Here is a 20,838-nt window from a genome sequence, read left to right on the forward strand (position 1 = left end):
CAGGATCAGCAACTTTTATGAAAATTTGTCTGACCTAAGTTTAATTGAAGTGTGAAACTATTGATGGCTCTGTATGTCAAACACAAGTGCTACCATTCCTCTCATAGCATCTTCATGTTCTACCATGTTTCATATTTCACTATAAATGTTAGTTTTTCTCCTATCCAAGCATTATTGAGAGAAAAACATTATATATCATTCCATACTTGGAAATTGCATTTCTTAATATGGTAGGATAAAAATATCCTGTAAAATAACACAAAATTATGGCATGCTGTAACTTATGGCGTTACAGTGACAGATGTATAATAATATCTATTATAGTGATAGAATATTTTATTGAAAGCTATGAGCTATGCTCCATCAGTCACTTAGCTCTGTGTCAATGAATATATTTGAAGTTTACCTGTAGGTGACTTTTGTATGAGGACACCAATTGATAAGTGTTTGTTTATGACATGTACTTTTGATGGCCCTACCCAACTATTGACCTAAATCATGTCTAAAACACCCTAGTAGTACTATTTATATGATTGTTTTGTCGTCTGTGGTGTTCATTGTCATTATATCAATACCTTTATACCGAGTTCATCTAGATGTGTGTAGGTCTGGATTGAACCAAGGTAATCCAGCTAGGAAATGTGTTTTGGTGTTTTTAATTGAACCAGGAATCACTTATACAGCAGGCAAATGTATGTTTTGGATTGCACCAGAAATTGCTGTATTGAGCTAGATTTGGAACACTTTAGAACATTGGTCTAGATCGATATTATTATTCATTGGCGCAAATTGTGTTTGATCAACTGATCATTCTGCTGGTAAATGCTACCTAGTAATATCTTGGGCTGTCCTGTACACATATTAACATATTATATTCACTATTACAAGCCTGCATTAACCAAACATTGCATTTGTATGCTGGGTTGTTAAACTGTGATTTACTGTGAAATATGTTTGAATAGCTACATGACATTTTAGCGAATTTGACTCCATGCATGAATTAACTGAATCTTAATAGCTAAAGTGTCAACAATCTCATTGTAAAAACATACCCCGGTACTTTATTTTAAATTAGCGAAATTACAGATTAGCTAAATTAGCTAAAATAACATGCTAGCTAAAAAGACATGTTTTACAGTATTTATTTTATTTTTTATTTGCATATCACACGATACTGTTCCACCAATAACACTTTTCTGAAGGTGTTATATCCCATGATTCATTGTGGATTGATATTTGCATATCACATGATACTGTTCCACCAATAACACTTTTCTGAAGGTGTTATATCCCATGATTCATTGTGGATTGATATTTGCATATCACATGATACTATTCCACCAATAACACTTTTCTGAAGGTGTTATATCCCATGATTCATTGTGGATTGATATTTGCATATCACATGATACTTTCACCTAAATTTGTAAGGGACTTTTGTCGGTCATTAATTTAATATTGGGTGTGTGTTAATGATCTTATTCAAGTCCAGTACTAGAATAAGTTGTAAATTATCTTCCATTTTCTTTAATCAGTAGAGCGTGAAACATAAAGTTTGAGGGTAGTTAAACTGTTTACAGTTTTTGTGTTTACTGTATATGCCCTTTAGGCAAGCATGACTTTACACCATGGGGCTGGGATACGCAAAGCTTAATAAGTGCACATGGGTAATTTTATGTGATTTTTGAATGGACTCATTTGTTAGTTAGTTTTGAGTAGCTGCTCTTAAAATGTTCGTTGTTATGTGTTTATTGTCCATTTAACACATGGAATGCCATAATTTTTCCTGCCATAATTTATAAAACAAATAACTTCATTGACATTATTCATTTTGAATAGAACATGCTATTCTAAAAAAACAAACAAAAACAAAATAAACTAATAATAGAAAACTTTATTGACATTATTCATTTTGAATAGAACATGATATTCTAAAAAAACAAACAAAAACAAAATAAACTAATAATTAATAACTTTGTTGACATTATTCATTTTGAATACAATATACTAGTAGTCAAATGCTATTCTAAAAAACAAACAAAAACAAAATAAACTAATAATAAAAACTTTATTGACATTATTCATTTTGAATAGAACATGATATTCTAAAAAAAAAAACAAAAAAAAAAAAATAAACTAATAATTAATAACTTTATTGACATTATTCATTTTGAATACAATATACTAGTAGTCAAATGCTATTCTAAAAAAACAAACAAAAACTAAAACTGAAACTATTTCAGAAAATACCACTTTTGTTAAACTGCAAGTTTTTTATGAGTGTTACCCATAATGTACAAGAACTTTGCCTTGTTGTCTAACAAATTGAACTGTGGATCTGAGATTTGCATTGACTTTACCTTATTCTTGCTTCTCTATGTTGTGGGCAGTCAATCACGTTCTGCATAAATTTTTATTAACTCCGCTGTCGACTTTGTCGAGCGGAGCTTATCATATGAGTGATTGTCCGTCGTCCGTGTCAATGTTTTACTTTTTCGACTTCTTCTTGAAAACTACAAGCCTGAATGCTTTAATACTTGATGAATATGTACCTTGGATAGACCACGCTCAGATTTGTTCATTTCATGATGATATCTTCATATCTTCATTTTTGGTAAAAGTGATATTTTCGACTTCTTGTTAAAAACCGCAAGTCCAATTGCTTTGATATTACATATATAGGTACTACATGTGTATCTCTCTCAGATTTGTTCATTTTGTAATGATATATTCAATTCTCTAATTTTGATGAATATTTTTGTAATTTTTGGTAAAAAGTGATATTTTCTTCTTGTTAAAAACCACAAACATTTATGGTTAAAAATTATATTTTTGAATTCTTGTTGAAAACAGCAAGTCCCCATTGCATTGATACTATGCATATTGTTCATTTTCTAATGATATCTTCTGTTTTTTAATTGAAATGTGCATTGCTAACAGCGGAGCTATCTCAGCCGAGAGGCTGCTTGTTTAATTATTTGTTAACTTTGGACAAAATGGACATAATTCTCATTAGCTATGGCTTTTGATGAAAATGTTTTCAAAAATGTGGAAGAAACTGTGTTGATTTATTTTGTAAAAGGTGACTTAAGTTGAAAGGTTATGACACCTACATGAACTTGGTAGTTGGAGTTACCTATATGACCTATCAATTGGCATGTACTTGGTGAACAGGTTGATATTATCATTTAAAAACCTTGACATAGTTGGTGTACAAGTTGCAATGTTATCATTTTGATGTCCATGCAGGTGTTGCTACTTTCGTGCATCGTTTTCAAATTATGGTATATCAGCTGTCTGTTATTCTGACCAACCAAAGTGTGATTCTTTCATAATATAATAAACAGTATATTGAGTTTTAATAATCAAAGCAGGTTGTGATATTTCCTGCCAGATGTCACCCTACCTGCAAGTCAGTGTTTGTATTTAGCTGTGTACTCCATTGCAATGTGTTGTGTTGGGTCATTGTAGGCGGATAACACTCATGCGTTGTTTTTTGACAATACTCTGTGATCACATTCAATATGATACCCCCTTAACAATGGCACCTTTCGTCTATTCACTTTCTCACCTCAGGTAGCCTGGTCGTAGACCAAGTAGCCTTGTGTCTGTATTCATTCATTTTACACTGCTAAATCGCATACCACCGATATAACTGTAGCCATGTGAACAATAGACTTTCCTACCAAATTTATCCAAGTTTTTAAATTCTTGTCTGTTTTTTTAGTTTCATGACCTTATTTGTATGGCAGTATGTAGATTTCTGCATAAGTAAATATCTTCAAAGAAACTTGATGTAATCTCTGGTAGGAGTCATTAAAGTGGTTGCATTGTTTGTCCTCACAATAGCCACTTTGCGCATCACTAGTCCGGCTTTGATTGGTTATTCTCTTGAGGAAATCCGACTGTAGTAGCCCCTTCGGTGTACGTCTTTAACCCAAATTCAGTTTACTCTCTGGGCGTACACTGTCGGACATCTGGGACAGTGTTTCAGCGAATCTTTGAGCAGCCTTACCCTGTTCAGGTTTTCGCTGTCAAGCCCAGCACTTTCAACATGCTGCACAACTAGATGGGCAATGAATTTTGCTGTGAAGTTTTTTTTGTGAAGTGTTAGGTGCTAGTCGCAGCATATTTGCTTACTTAGCAAAGCTTGACAAGGCTTTAAAAACTCCATAACTGTGAGTATGTGTGATTTTTGTTGGTTTACTCCTTCAGCTTCCAGTAAATAGGAATTCAAATACTATTTGCAGTAATTTTGCGAAAAATATACAAATTTGAATAAGACATATTCCAGGTATGTGAAAAATGCATTAACCCCAGGCTTGGGTAATAGTTGAGTTTCTGCAAAGGCAGTTTCTAAAAGTTTTAGGTTTATTATGAAACTTGTTTGATAGTAATAATAATTCTTTTAAAAAAAAAAATTTAAAAGTACTTTCTACAAGTTTATGTTTTGGAATCTTGTAAACCACAATTTAATATCTTTGGGAAATGATAAAATCTATTTTTTTAAAAATATGAAATACTTTTTCAAAATTAAATTGGTGTCATAGAAATGCCCTGAATTATCATGAAATCATGCTTCCATTTTATGAATTATATATATAACTGTAAAATACTGTAAAAATAATATTTTAGCCAGAATTAATTTTCACTGATGTTTGAAGTTTTGTAGGGAATTTATTTTCATTGATTTTTGACAAGTTGAATGTAAATTATAGAAAAAAAAGAAAAGTTCGATAGATTTAATTTTCGAAACCATCCCGTCAGAAAAAATTCCAATGGAAAATAATTGATATTACAGAAATCTCATTGGTGTTTTGAACTTGATGTTTAATGGAAGCCCAAACACTGTAATTCTTATAATGTCAATAACAACAAATGTTATTATTGACATTTTTGTTAATACTGTTGACACACCTAATCTTTGTTTAAATATGTAAATATAAACATGAAAACATTGCAATCTGTCAGGTGAACCCTCCCTCTATGTTTGGCGTAAATACCATTGTTGGAATTCCTTCTATTGTCATGCTGATGCCTATTGTTATGTTGAACTACTAAAAGCACATGGTAGTAAACTCTATTCTATTTCAAGTTTGGCAGCTAACATTGTATGTTTATTGGGGACTACTTCATCTTTACTTATTTCTGTAGAAGACACTTATCCAAAGCAGTCATTCACATGCTTGGTATGCTTTGAGTATAATGGAAGAGTTAACTGCACCGTCACAATTTTAGAGGCAATACTCGGCTTTTAGGCCTAATTTTAGAAAGCACCACTTAAAGTCGTTCAATGTGTATGTGTATACCCAGCTGAGCAAACTTGTGAGTAGTGATTTCAGTTTGAAGACAGGGAGTCACAGTTAACTTCACTAGAGTATTAAGACAGGGAGTCACAGTGAACTTCACTAGAGTTTTAAGACAGGGAGTCACAGTTAACTTCCCTAGAGTTTTAAGACAGGGAGTCACAGTTAACTTCACTAGAGTATTAAGACAGGGAGTCACAGTTAACTTCACTAGAGTTTTAAGACAGGAAGTCACAGTTAACTTCACTAGAGTTTTAAGACAGGGAGTCACAGTGAACTTCACTAAAGTTTTAAGACAGGGAGTCAGAGTGAACTTCACTAGGGTTTCAAGACAGGGAGTCACAGTTAACTTCACTAGAGTTTTAAGACAGGGAATCACAGTTAACTTCACTAGAGTTTAAGACAGGGAGTCACAGTTAACTTCACTAGGGTTTCAAGACAGGGAGTCACAGTTAACTTCACTAGAGTTTTAAGACAGGGAGTCACAGTTAACTTCACTAGAGTTTTAAGACAGGGAGTCACAGTGAACTTCACTAAAGTTTTAAGACAGGGAGTCACAGTTAACTTCACTAGGGTTTCAAGACTGGGAGTCACAGTTAACTTCCCTAGAGTTTAAGATAGGGAGTCACAGTGAACTACATTAGAGTTTTAAGACAGGGAGTCACAGTTAACTTCACTAGAGTTTTAAGACAGGGAGTCACAGTGAACTTCACTAGAGTTTTAAGACAGGGAGTCACAGTGAACTTCACTAGGGTTTCAAGACAGGGAGTCACAGTTAACTTCACTAGAGTTTTAAGACAGGGAGTCACAGTGAACTTCACTAGAGTTTTAAGACAGGGAGTCACAGTTAACTTCACTAGAGTTTAAGATAGGGAGTCACAGTGAACTACATTAGAGTTTTAAGACAGGGAGTCACAGTTAACTTCACTAGAGTTTTAAGACAGGGAGTCACAGTGAACTTCACTAGAGTTTTAAGACAGGGAGTCACAGTGAACTTCACTAGGGTTTCAAGACAGGGAGTCACAGTTAACTTCACTAGAGTTTTAAGACAGGGAGTCACAGTGAACTTCACTAGAGTTTTAAGACAGGGAGTCACAGTTAACTTCACTAGAGTTTAAGATAGGGAGTCACAGTGAACTTCACTAGAGTTTAAGACAGGGAGTCACAGTGAACTTCACTAGAGTTTTAAGACAGGGAGTCACAGTTTACTTCACTAGAGTTTTAAGACAGGGAGTCACAGTGAACTTCACTAGAGTTTAAGATAGGGAGTCACAGTGAACTTCACTAGAGTTTTAAGACAGGGAGTCACAGTTAACTTCACTAGAGTTTTAAGACAGGGAGTCACAGTGAACTTCACTAGAGTTTAAGATAGGGAGTCACAGTTAACTTCCCTAGAGTTTTAAGACAGGGAGTCACAGTTAACTTCACTAGAGTTTAAGACAGGGAGTCACAGTGAACTTCACTAGAGTTTAAGATAGGGAGTCACAGTTAACTTCACTAGGGTTTCAAGACAGGGAGTCACAGTGAACTACATTAGAGTTTTAAGACAGGGAGTCACAGTGAACTTCACTAGGGTTTCAAGACAGGGAGTCACAGTTAACTTCCCTAGAGTTTTAAGACAGGGAGTCACAGTTAACTTCACTAGGGTTTCAAGACAGGGAGTCACAGTTAACTTCACTAGAGTATTAAGACAGGGAGTCACAGTTAACTTCACTAGAGTATTAAGACAGGGAGTCACAGTTAACTTCACTAGAGTTTTAAGACAGGGAGTCACAGTGAACTTCACTAGGGTTTCAAGACAGGGAGTCACAGTTAACTTCACTAGAGTTTTAAGACAGGGAATCACAGTTAACTTCACTAGAGTTTAAGACAGGGAGTCACAGATAACTTCACTAGAGTTTTAAGACAGGGAGTCACAGTGAACTTCACTAGGGTTTCAAGACAGGGAGTCACAGTTAACTTCACTAGAGTTTTAAGACAGGGAATCACAGTTAACTTCACTAGAGTTTAAGACAGGGAGTCACAGATAACTTCACTAGATTTTTAAGACAGGGAGTCACAGTGAACTTCACTAGAGTTTTAAGACAGGGAGTCACAGTGAACTTCACTAGAGTTTTAAGACAGGGAGTCACAGTGAACTTCACTAGAGTTTAAGATAGGGAGTCACAGTGAACTTCACTAGAGTTTAAGACAGGGAGTCACAGTGAACTTCACTAGAGTTTTAAGACAGGGAGTCACAGTTAACTTCACTAGAGTTTTAAGACAGGGAGTCACAGTGAACTTCACTAGGGTTTCAAGACAGGGAGTCACAGTGAACTTCACTAGAGTTTTAAGACAGGGAGTCACAGTGAACTTCACTAGAGTTTAAGATAGGGAGTCACAGTTAACTTCACTAGAGTTTTAAGACAGGGAGTCACAGTGAACTTCACTAGAGTTTTAAGACAGGGAGTCACAGTGAACTTCACTAGGGTTTCAAGACAGGGAGTCACAGTTAACTTCCCTAGAGTTTAAGATAGGGAGTCACAGTGAACTACATTAGAGTTTTAAGACAGAGTCACTCTGGTATGAAATACTGGTAGTAAATTATCCACTAATGTTGTCATTTATTTAAATGAACAAAGCAAGAATCAAATGGAATTATATTTTCATGTTATCCCCATTACCTTTAAAAACCAAATTGGCAGTCATTTTGACGCTCTGACTAGAAAAAATGTGTGACTTATTTCCAAAAATCATATGACAAATTTAATATGAAGTTGATGTTAGTAAATATGAAGACAAGTATCTTCTGAAATAAGTTTTCGTACTTGTCATGAACATGCACATGAGGAACATTCTAAGTTTTATCTTTGACTTCACCTTAGTCAAACTATGATAATGAGACTTCTGAAATATCTGGAAATCAGAAATTTGCAATTTTGTTGTTGACACTGTATGTATAGGGAATGATATAATAATACTTTCAGATAATGGCATTTTTTAAACTGACCTATTTTCCCATTGAAGTGTAAGTTGACATTTAAAGATCACCAGTGCACATATAAATCAGTAAGGACAGTAAATCTTGCTTACAAGGTCTCTGAGATAGTGGACAAGTAATGACTCTACTTTCAACATGTTCCGATTTTGCTTAAATTCCAGCAGCTGGCATGGTCAAATATTAGTAAATCTCTAAGAATTATAAAAATGCATGTGTAGTAGACTTTAAACCTTTGAACTTCAAAGTCAACTTGTTACCTTTTAGCAATCAGAAGATTTTTCTTTAAATTTTCAATCAAGATCTGTTGCCAATAAAAAGTTCTTATCAATAAATAAGTAAATTTAAATTTCTTTCAAAAATGTGCTTGAAAGTTAGTAAAATTTGAATTAGCATGCTTAAAGAAAATGTTTGCTTTTCTTCCTTTTCTTCTCAATTTTAAAATTATCAACAATCCAGTGAGAGTTCAGAGTTTAGTTACATCTATTTGGTTGAAATTATAGAAAACTACAGACCAATTTAAGAATTTGGGCAGGAAAAAATTACTGGGTTCATATGATTAGCAGTTTCTTGAAGGAGCTTGTTCTTTTGATCGTTCAATTATACACACATTATAACACTTTAACTCAGGTAAATACATGATAGAACAATCAAGTCAAGGACCTGCAATACTCTGCAACTCAGCGATTTATTTTCTGTCATGTGCTGATCAGTCAGGCATTTAATACATTGTTGCTTAGGTGGTGAGGAAGCAGAACAATTGTTCTGGAACTTTGCAAATGCGTCAATCTGGTTGGCTGTCCAAATAATGCTATAATAATAATACTAAATATTTCTTTTTTGACATTATTGTAAATAAGTTAACTTTTAATGGGATTTTTGTCAAGTAGCTGTGTGAAAAACATTTGTTCTGTCTGTCTTCTTTTTGGTTGGTTGGTGCCTCCCGGGAAATATTTCCAGTACAACAAAATCAGCGTGGTGAATAATCCATCACATGTGGACTGGTGGTTATTGTATTCTATATCCTATTGTTGATTCAAGAATTTATACATTGTTCTTAGTGGAACAATACATAGGATCTCCTTATTGATTTAAGGTCTGATTTTTATTGTGTTTCGTGTGAATTATCTATAACTGTAAGCAACTATGTGACTGTAACAGAGTAGGTAGGAAGAAAATAAAACCAGTCCTCTTTTAGGTTATACTTACACACCCGGTGTTGTTCACTTGCTTGTAACGCTGAATAAATCCACAAAAGATTGAGGTGTTTTTGATAGTAAACAACTGTTGTGATTCTACCAAATCCGCTGTTCTGATAGTTGTTGTTGTTGTCACCTTCTTGTTGCTTTGAATACACTAATTTTTCCAGCCATGATACGTTTTGCTCATTTTTATATATTTTTTTAGATTTCTTAAATTATTTTGCTCAAGATTGACGTAATTTTACATTGCCTTTAAGTATGTGAAATGTGACAAAAGCTTATTTCCATATATTTGTATTGTTATGTAACACTTTTAATACTATGGTTCAGTCAGTAGTGGAGCATTGTAAATTTCCTATATACAATGTGTTACTGAGTCTCTAAAGAATAGAATATACACATTGAATGTGGGGGTCAAAGGTCAATGTTTTGTTTTTTTTGTGTGGAAAATGCAACATGACTACACTGGAAAAAAATATTTTATGGCATTTGGTGTTACAAAATATCACAAAAGTCACTGCAGCTTCTTGTCCAAATAAAGCATCTAGACTAATTTCTTCTCTTGTGCCTACTATGCTAGTTTCACTGGTAATCTTTACTGTTACTTGATTTGGGTTGGACATCTGATTTAATATCTGTATCCTACAACATTTCTGAATTTTTGCTGACTTGTGAATTTTTAAAAGCTTGGTTCTTGTGCAAACAAAATAGTTTACATTGCTTAATATGATGATTAATTGTTTCATTGCCTGTAATTTTAATGAAGGTAAGGTAGAGCAAGTTTGCCTTGTCTGTCATTGCCATTATTGTAGTGTTAATTTCTTGTGTACACTACATGATAACTCAAGTAATTATTGTCAAATCTTTCTCAAACTATTAATGCATTCATAACCTCTGTACACTTCAATTTTGGTGTGTCTGGGATATATATTCTTGGAGATGTTGGTAAAAAGTAAAAAAGTATAAAACAAATGATAACTGAAGTAAATAAATAAATACTGAAAAGCCAAATTTATAGCGAGGGGGTTGTCACCTGCGCACATGTGAGAGTAGAGTCCCAAGCGATGATAACAACACACGCTAAAACGCAAATGCTCATGGGTAGACGCTTGTTTGTAAACAATGACACACTATGGCCATCTGACACATGTGCAGGTGATGACACCCCTGCTGTAAATGACGTATACGCAGGTGACGACTCCCCCGCTTTAATTGACGCATACACAGGTGACGACTCCCCCGCTTTAAATGACGCATACGCAGGTGACGTCTCCCTCGTTTTAATTCAGTCTGTGATTTTTTCAGTTTTATAATGAGGGTTATTTTGTTTTCTTGCAGGCAAAGCAGCAGCAAATCAATGCCCTTCTTACCCAAGCAGACACATTAATTGCATCACAGCAAACTTACAGTGAAGTTTATGAAGCCATGGCAGAATCTTTAGGTGAAGCCTGGAAAGATCTCAATGCACAGCTAGAAGACAGAAGAACACTGCTGGATCAGTCAGTTGCCTTCCATCAAAGTGCTCAAGAGGTGAGAGTCCTCAGTTTGTAATCTGCTACATTCATCAATTGTTAGGAATTTATCAGCAAAGATAAGTTTCTAGCACAAAAATAGTTGTTATTATGGTCAGTGAAATATTGGATAAAAATGTGAACATTATAGCTTTTTAGTCTTTTTTTTGTCTCAATTTTAGAAAAAATAGAAAAATCAAAATAAAAGCTTAATTTTAAGACGTTAGTACAGTTTTAAAGTTGTCAAATATAAAAAAAATGTATATTTGTCTGGTTTTACAGTCAAAAGGATGAAATATTTTCTGTGGGGGAGAAGAGGCAGTGGTGCTGGTGTTGTGTCAGACAAGAATAATTTGCATCAAGCAGACATAGATTTTCAAAAATAAATTGAATTTTACTCAGTAAATAGACCCCTCCCTCCAGTAATGCCCACCTCTTGGTTAATCTCATATAGTGAATTTTTAGCCTCAGAATGTTCCAGGATGTGTGACCTTTGCAGGTTGAAGTACCAGGATGTGTGAGTCTTTGGAAGTTTTTCCTAAGGTGTACTCTTGCATTGTTGTGTGCACAGATATCATTATCAGTCATTTGATCAGTTACTGAGTTAGTCTTGTCACTTGTGATGACCTTCTATGTGTACTGAACAAATCAAATACACAGATATATGGGTTAGTGAGCTTTCCTGGACATCTCTGGCCATCCATGTAGATTTCAGTTGTGCTGTATATAAATAGCAGGTGTGATATGCACATCACATTTTACACCTCTCAACAAATGTGATAGTGGTTTCAAATACTGTGTTATTTCTGTTAGAAGCATAACTAAAATTTACCGATTATTAAACTATGACTTTTGACCACATCTGTCATTTACATAAACCACAGTCCCTTCACACTGTGCAGGGACTGTGCGTAAATAAAATGTGCTGCAAATCACACAAAGATGATACTTCTACAACTAAACTGCCAGGATATATGTAGGAAATCAGATACTCCTCCTTGGATTATGTTAGCTTCAGGTGTTCTGTCTATCCCTCGACTATTCTGTCTGTTGCTTTACTGACCATGGGGAAAATGGATTTTTATGAATTTAATTGCTGATGATTAGAATACTAAAATATAAATAAATGTTTTAATATTTTGAGCTCCAAAATCAGCTTTTGGTACCTTTCATATGAATTTTAAACTTGCGAAACGTTTTCCATTTTGTTTGGCAATTTTGACCAAGACCTGTACTCAACAGGCAATAGAGCCCATTTGGTCCAAGATAAAATTCCTTTAAAAGTACACATAAAACAAAAAACTTTCCTTGTGCAAGCAAAAATAATGTACCTGTGTTTATGGTAACATCTTTCTCATATGTGCTTTCTTGGGCAGGAGAACTACTTAAATATACATACTTCTGAACATTTGTATGACTTGTATTTTTCCTTTTGTTTGCTAGTTCTCTGAGCGAATGGACAAGGCTCTAGAAGATTTCAGCAGCATAGCTGTTGCCCAGGATATTCCTACTGCCCAAAGTCTACTACAAAAACATCTTGAACTCAAGAAAAGTAAGTCTACAGATTCTTCATTATTTGTAACACGTATCTTTGCAGGCAGAAATTATACTAGTCCTATAAATTCGATATTTTCGGTTTGACTAACTTTGACTCTGGTCTAACAAATAATAGAATTTTGGCAACCAAAAACCAAAAAATTCAATATTTTGCCACACATCAACAATGCTTGCAGGAAGCACATCCTAGTATATAGAATTAAGGACTATGATTGACAAGCATATTCCAGTACACTTATCTTATTTTTTTTGAACAAAGCTATTGATGTGTGCTTCAAGATACATTTAATACCATATCAATACAAACAATTGGATCAGAATGTCATAGAAATCATATTATATCAGTAATAATTACTACAGATACACCATAGGGGAATTCTAAAAATGTAATTCCTATTGTTATACCATGACCTCTTGACCTCACAATGTCAAAGGTCATTCTTCATTGACCATTTAAATATTTAGTGTCTCAGTTAAGCTCAGTAAGTACGAAGTACTTTAAAACACAAGTATGTGTATTTACTGTTTTACTAGGATTTCCTCCGCAATCACCATAAATTCAATGGAACTTCAACTTTGATTGCAACAACCAGTCTTTTTAATGAAATGTCTAGAGTAGTTAAAGCAGGAAAGATGACTGGATATTTTTTTGTTAGTTCAAACAAGTGCCCAGACTAATTTCTTCCCTTATTACTGACTACCAGTGTGTGCCCTCGAAGCCAAGATGATGCAGCACTGACTCATAAAGATTTACCTTGATGCAATTAGTTGTACTAATTCACTGGCGCATCATTGACGCAAAGCAAATCAAACATTGATATAGTGATCTTGAAAAACACTGTAGTTGTGGTAAAATGAAAATCACATTCTATATAAAACAATATACATGTAGAAATGAAAAAAATCAGAGCCACAAACCATTTTATTATTTTTTTGAAGATTGACCTCCCTAGCTGGCTCAACTTGATTTCAGGGGATTCTACTTTGACTCAGAATCCCTATAAAGTCAATCTTGTTAGAGGACACACTTATGACAGCTAATCTAGTTTCACCTTCATTGTCATCTTGATTTGGGTGGAACCAAGACTCACCTGATATCAGTTATCAGACATTCTGTTAGCGGATTTTACTTAAAAGTCAACTGGTAAAATATCCAGTAAACACCATTACCTTGGAAATCTGACAAGGTTATTTTTATGGTATGTATTGGGAGGCAACTATTCCCACTTAGTTTTTATAGGCATATAAGAAATATTATATGTATGTCCTTCCTGTTTCAGTCATAAATTGTGGTCCTTTATATTATTATGCATGTTTTAACATTCCATGCAATCCTACTGTGTATAGGTATCACACCATTAATACTGTAAACAACTTAATTTTCGCTGTTGGAAATTTTCTTTGCTTCAAATTTCACGATTTTCACTGTTTCACAAAATTGTTTGCTTCCTATTGATGCTTAATAAACAGGGGGAGGGGGGTACATATGTAAAGTTACCTAGGTGATGGTTCAGTGGTTAGCATGCTACCCGCATATCAAGGAGGTTTTGCATTTGATTTCCTCAGCTGACTGTACACTCAGCTGTATCAATTTGAGTACAGTCTGTGCTACCTTTCAAACATGCGTTACCGACTTTGGTTTGGAAGACTGGTTTGTACACATCACAGTCACTCTCCTGGTAGAGTGACTGTGTACACACGTACATGTAATTAGCATCTGAGACAAGAAAGTCAGAAGAATCAGCAGTGAATTCGATCAGCAGTGAATTCAATATCGAAATGTCACTTGGCTCAAAATAAAAAAAAATAGTTTTAGGTTATGTGTGCAGGTGATTGTTCTTTGAATTATGTCAACATTAGAAACCATAACTGTAAAATACTTTATGTTAGCTGGAATAAATTTTCGCTGAAAAGACTTTTTGGGTGTTTTGTATGGAATTTATTTTAACTGATTCTTGATGATTTAAGTGTAAAATATAGGAAAAAATGTATATTATCCCTTCAGCGAAAATAAAGTACTTTACAATATTATAGATTTGGGTTTACCTTTCATAAATGATTTTCATAAGTGATTTGTGAAGTTAATCAATTTGAAACATTTCTTAAATTTTAGTGGTAAATAAATAAGTAATTATACTTTTATTATTTTTTAGGTATACTTGAGGCTTCGATGCATACATTAAACAAAGGACAAGCTCTATTGGACAGAATCAAAGAAGTCGGTAATCTAATGGACCCCCGATACCAACATGCAACTACGGCGGCTTGCTACGGTATTGAGAGGGTCATGGAAGAACTTCATGATCGTCGACGACTACTTGAGGAACTGTGGCTGAGACGCAAACTTAAACTTGAACAATGTCTACTTCTCTGTGAACTTAGTATTGAAGTTGAAGATGTAAGTTTTACAATGTTTAAATGTATTAGATGTGTGCATCAGTTTTAGTGTGGAGTACTTGAAATCTTATCAAAACAACCATGTGCCTCCATGAGAGAGTGGTTCTAATAGAGCAAATACAGTACAGTCAACCTCTCAAGGATTCTATTAAAATGATCTTTACATACAGGTGGTCTTTATATGGAAGTTAAATTATCTTTAATGGATTACCAACCCATACATTTTACAGAAAATACTGAGTTGGTATTGTTGAAACAAAAACACATTTATTTGAGTTGGTCAAAATCAAATTAAGGAAATTAAAAATTGAATTATTACCAAAATTCTAATTTAATTTGGTCTCAAAAAAAGGCAAATCTGCAAAAATATTCCTGAAAGGGTCGTCACATAAGACAGGTCTTTATACAGAAGTTGTCCATTGATTATGCCTTGGGACTGCCTAAAAGTGGTCATCATGGACAGGTGGTCTTCATACACAGATACACAGGCCGCTCTTGCATTATGCCTTAGTTCTACTAAATAGTGTCACTATAGGAAGATAGTCTTATATAGTGGTGGTTACTAACACAGGATTGACTTTATCTGCAATATATAAGACAAAGCTAAAAAGTAAATTTGTAGAATTTAAGTTCTGGCTATATATAATATTCAATTATAATTCTAAATGAATGCTTATTATCGGTAAATTAAGATTCTGCCAAGCCTGTTCCTTTGGCTGTGGTATATTGTATACTCGATATATGAATTGATCTTGTTGGTCTGGAGTTGGGTGTGCAAAGCCTTGGTTTAAAGACAGAAAATGTAATTTTGAGCTATTAAAACATTCTTTTGCTAACTTTTCTAGATTTCAAACTGGTTTAAGAGTAAGGGAGAAGCATATATGAAGAGAACAGACATTGGTGATTCGTTGGAAGCCACAGAAAAACTCATCAAAGAACATGCTGAATTTGAAGAATCAGCAATGGTAAGAAATTACATGTTGTGTTCTGTAGCCACATTGCTTTGCAATTGGTACTGCAACTATGTTTCTTTGCAGCTGGCAACCATATTTCTTTGCAGCTGGTACTGCAGCCATATTTCTTTGCAGCTGGTACTGCAACCATATTTCTAAAATTAGTTAGTTAGTGCAATACATCCTGTGAATTAATTAATGATTTTACTTTGTTTAATTACAGGAGATTCAAATAAATGTTCAGCGTCTCCTCCGTGCTGCAGATAAAGTTGCTTCTACGGGTGCTGAAGACACTGAACAAGTCCAGGAACAAACTAGAGCCATTGAAACATTATGTCAAACCTTTGTCCATAAATTGGAACTTCGTCGTAAGCTGCTGCAGATGACTGCTGCATTTTACCGGAATGCCCAAACGGTACATGTTTATGTGTCTTCTGCCCTTGTTCCCCAGTTCTCTGTAAGCACTGAGATATTTTCTGATGTCAAACATCAGGGCTGAATGATTGTTGGCCCCAACATCCTGTTTACTGTCCATTGCAACAGATTGTATTTCTACCTCAGTTGAAGTCCTATCGTTTTTTAGTGCCCACCCTTTATGTATATCCTGGCCTACACATGATGTAATAATTTGAACGTCTGTGAATGTGTTCTTTCATGGTGTGTTAAACCAATAATCACCTCTTAAACATTCTCTACCTCATGCTCTTCATTGACCTTTGAACTCCAACGGCAACTTGTCGACCTTTCACAACAAAATTTGCATAATCTTTTCCAGATTTGTTCTCAAACTGATTTGATCAATAAAAAATTATGTCATCCAAAATTAATAAATAAGTTATTGAAGAAAACATAAAAATCCTGCACCCAAATGTTGGCTTAAAAAATACTGGCATTCATTCAGATATAATCCAGTTCCTAGTTTTGATTTTCTGCTCTCACACACTGTGTTTCATGCACTCATATTTATCCAAATTTTAACGCTACGAACTGATAACATGGTTTTTGCTTTATAGCAGCCTATAACTTGTAATCAGTGACAAAATGCAAATATAGAAGAAGATTTCCAATAAAGGAATCTTCTATTTACCATACTGTATAGCACATTTACTTACAGAAATGTCTTTATAGTCAAAATAAGTAATATGTTTTGCTTTTGCTTGAAATGGGAAGCATTTTGCTTGGAAAATACACTTATTGTCATTGGAGATGCTCCAGAAGGTAACATTTTACCTGATTGTACTAGGCAAGTTGCACCCTGTAATTAATTATCAAATGTAATTATGTATTTTGACATTTTCTGCTAGATTTATAACTTTAATACATGACTCTAGGCTGTTTATCCTGTTCTTACAGAACATATCATGAATTCAGCTTATTTTAATGCCATGTTAAATTGTAACATGATACCTTACCCATGTAAGATATTTGCTGACAACAACAGATGCTTTGATTAACTGGATTGTAGTGTATTTTGAAAAAATAAAACAAGTGTTCAGAAAGATGAACTCCCAAGGGAATGGGGATGATGAAAACTGCCTCACAAAAATTCAGATTATTTTTTTGGTATTTTGACTGATATTTCTGTCAGTTTAGACTGTTTTAAGAGGCCACATTACAAAAGGGATTTTATTATTATTGTATTATTAACTCTTTGAACTTGTTTTTTCTGCTAAAACTTTTGTGCATATTTTTAGGATTTTTTCATATCGTTCATTGTTAATTTTGGACTAAATATTGTCCTACTGCCTTCAAGTCTTGATCAACAATTTTGAAAATATTTATGCAGGTTTATTTTGTATTAGTGATATCTTGATATATTCTGATTCTGCATTTATTTGGCAACGAACAAACAAACTTGATTTTGCACTTGGTTGAATTTCAGAAGTTAATCGCTATATACTGCCCTCAGTCATCAGAGTAAAATCTTTTGTTTTTACTTCAAAGTCAGCTTGTGGAAGATGTTTGCAGTTTGTTCAAAACATTATTAAATTAAATTTCTGTCATAACTTGTAATATATTTCATAAAAACAGAGCTTAGTTTGTTGAAAATGTTGATTGAAGCAGATTGTTGAAAGCAAATGTTGTTTTGGACTTGTTAATAATGTTTATTTTTATTTGTTATTTCAGGCATTGGGTGAATTGAACCAAATTGAAGTGCAATTACAGGGTACTGATGTACCTGAAGACAGTCCAGAACTCGCTGAGAAACATAGTCGTCTTGAACGTTCTATTAATGAAATCTCAGCCCCTGTGTTACGAGAGGGACATCTTTTGCTTGAGAGGGTCGGCAGAGATGTTCCCAGTAGCGAGGGGGTGAGTGAAGTTGTAGAAATTCTAGAGGTATGTTGAATTCAGTTGATTTGTGTATTTGTTAACTTATTTTTCCCCAGTATATGATCAGTGTATGGATAATAACAACTGGTTGAACAGGTGTTTAGAGAAGAATAATGTATCAGAGTTAAATCAAGAAAAAATGCACTTATGCAAAGCATTTTTGCGAACTAAAAGGATTTGTTTGATTCAAGTCGGTTTAATATAAAAAAAATACTACCGGTACTGTAAAATGATTATTTTTCACTGGATTTATATTTCGCTGATTTACCATTTCAGGCATATTCAGTGGGTTTTAAATTTCATGGTTTTATCATTTAGATAATTAGTTCTATGCTAAATTTTACATATTCACTTGGTTTTAATTTAACGCATTTTCCAGTCAGGGAAATAAGCAAAACTAAAACCCAGTGAATAATTGATCTTTTTACAGTATAAAACAGTTTTATCTGATGTTTTTGACACAAATTTGGGATGAACCTAATAATGTATTTCTATACTCCTATTCTCGTACTATTTTCAGTGTCATCACTTTTCCCACCACCATTTTTGTGCATTATTTTGCACATTTTTATGTATGTTTCTATAATTTCTTTCCATTATCTACTGTGGAATGATTCAGTGAATATAAAATCCAGCGAATATGCCTTTTTTCCTATATTTTACATTCAATTTGTCAAAAATCAGTGAAATTAAATTCCATACAAAACACCAAAAAAGTGTATTTAGCGAAAATTAAATCCAGCTAAAATAAAGTATTTTCACAGTGTTTGTATCGATCAGAATGCGGCTTTATTTTGTGGAAAGTGACAAAAAATGATTTTTACATTTAAAGGGTTAATGATTCATCAGTTCAGAATGCATGAATATATGTGCAGTTATACTCAAATTTGCTGTAAAATACAATTATGTTGTTTTTGTTGATTATTGATTTCTTATTTCTGTGTTGCAGGCTAAAGTGTCTCAGCTGAGGTCTGCTTGTACGGCACACAAAGAAGCCGAGGCGAAGGCAAGGAGCGCCATTTACGTGCAATTTGAAGAGAAATATTCAGTATTAATTATGTGGATGGTAAATGTGGGTGAAGCCTTCCTATCGTCTCGCAACAACCCAGGAACACAACTCTCCAATGTGACAGACTTTTTGGAAGAACATGAACAACTTGAAGAAGACATAAGGGTAAGCTTATAAGATTTGTGAACATTTATGTTAATGACCATTTATGGGTGGTCTACAGAACCCTGTAAAAAGTAGTAATTGGTAATCAGCTCTTCTCTATCGGGCTTACTCATTGACATGCTTTAGTTTATTTATAAATAGACCTTTTTTGGCAAATGTCCACTGTTGACAATAGAAAATGAAAAACTATTGTCTTTTGTCAGCCATTTGCAATTAAGGTCAATTTGGAATAGAAACCAATCAAGAAACAAAATTTGAGGAAAATCAAAAGTTTGCCTGGAGGAGGCATATGGAAAGAAAAGATTGATTGATTGAGAGAGAGAGTGATTAAGAAGATTGGTTGTGGTGGTGGTAGTGGGGGTGGGGGTGTACTGTTGAAAATGATGGGAAAGAATCTTGTGAAGACATAGTAAAAAGATTAGCACATAAAGATGACATTTATGTCAGCCAAGTTGGTTACTTTTCAAGTATATCTGTGAGACTAAGGATAATCATATGACATTAGGCTCTGAGGCTTCCCTTATTGTACAAGGAAAGATTTGGGAATTACAAATCTTGTTAAAATATTTTAATAATTTTTTTGTATCTGTATTGTTTAGGATAAGGAAGAAGAGGTTGAGGCTGTCCTTCAGTCTGTGACCGAACTGGTTAAATCAGGGGACCAGGACGCACAGACTGTTGAGGACAAAGTCCAACAACTTAAACAACAATGGACCCGACTAACTATAACTGTTGAAACTCGTATCAAAATAACTCTCACACTTGTTGAAGTTTATAAGCTTGCCAAGCAGGTAAGGAAATATGGTTTGTTTGTTTTTTTGAGGAAAATGTTATACGAAAGTCACAGTCACAAAAGTCACAAAATACAAAATCACCAGGTTCTGCACATCAATCAACACTTGAAATAAAAAAAATACTTGTGTGAGAATGTTGAATGACAATCAGTTTCCTGTACGTCATCATTGTTATATGTGTTTTTCTTTAAATTTGGATCAAATAGGATAGAATAATGCAGAAAAGTTGATTTTACCATTCTAATGGGTTTTAACCTTTTCACCACCAGACTTTCTCGTTCAAATTTTTCTGCAATTTTTTTCTTATATTCTTCAATATTTTTTAGTATTGAATCCCAATTTATAGCCAACAGAACAAATTTGAGTCAATTTTCAGTTTTTACTCAAAAAATTTGACTATTTTTGTCTCAATCTTCTGAAGGAAAGTGCAGACAATAAACGGGATTAATTTGTGAATTTGTGATGAAAAGAAGGAACTGGTGGTGAAAAGATTTATGCATAAAGCATACACAAAATTGTTTAGTTGAATTGACCATTTTCTGTTCACTGCGAGAATCACGCGTTATGCGTGAAATCGAACGTAAAAACAGGACAAACAAAGGTCATAGCGTCGTAGTCGCGTCAAACATCGCG

At 34.1% G+C, this 20,838-nt stretch overlaps 1 protein-coding gene across 1 annotated transcript in view; it reads left to right on the forward strand.

Annotated features, from left to right (window-relative positions):
* The window catches only part of LOC146729455 (triple functional domain protein-like), a 126,403-nt gene that overhangs the window by 103,689 nt on the left and 1,876 nt on the right, over positions 1 to 20,838 (forward strand). The window contains exons 19-26 of the mRNA XM_085495846.1: positions 10,824 to 11,015; positions 12,440 to 12,548; positions 14,707 to 14,951; positions 15,796 to 15,915; positions 16,127 to 16,318; positions 18,031 to 18,243; positions 19,187 to 19,411; positions 20,011 to 20,202. Of these exons, the coding sequence (XP_085351972.1) occupies positions 10,824 to 11,015; positions 12,440 to 12,548; positions 14,707 to 14,951; positions 15,796 to 15,915; positions 16,127 to 16,318; positions 18,031 to 18,243; positions 19,187 to 19,411; positions 20,011 to 20,202 (1,488 nt within the window). The remainder of the gene's footprint in view (positions 1 to 10,823; positions 11,016 to 12,439; positions 12,549 to 14,706; positions 14,952 to 15,795; positions 15,916 to 16,126; positions 16,319 to 18,030; positions 18,244 to 19,186; positions 19,412 to 20,010; positions 20,203 to 20,838) is intronic.

This window comes from Saccoglossus kowalevskii, chromosome 22 (assembly GCF_978046115.1).
Source record: "Saccoglossus kowalevskii chromosome 22, keSacKowa6.1, whole genome shotgun sequence".
Lineage (NCBI taxonomy): Eukaryota > Metazoa > Hemichordata > Enteropneusta > Harrimaniidae > Saccoglossus > Saccoglossus kowalevskii.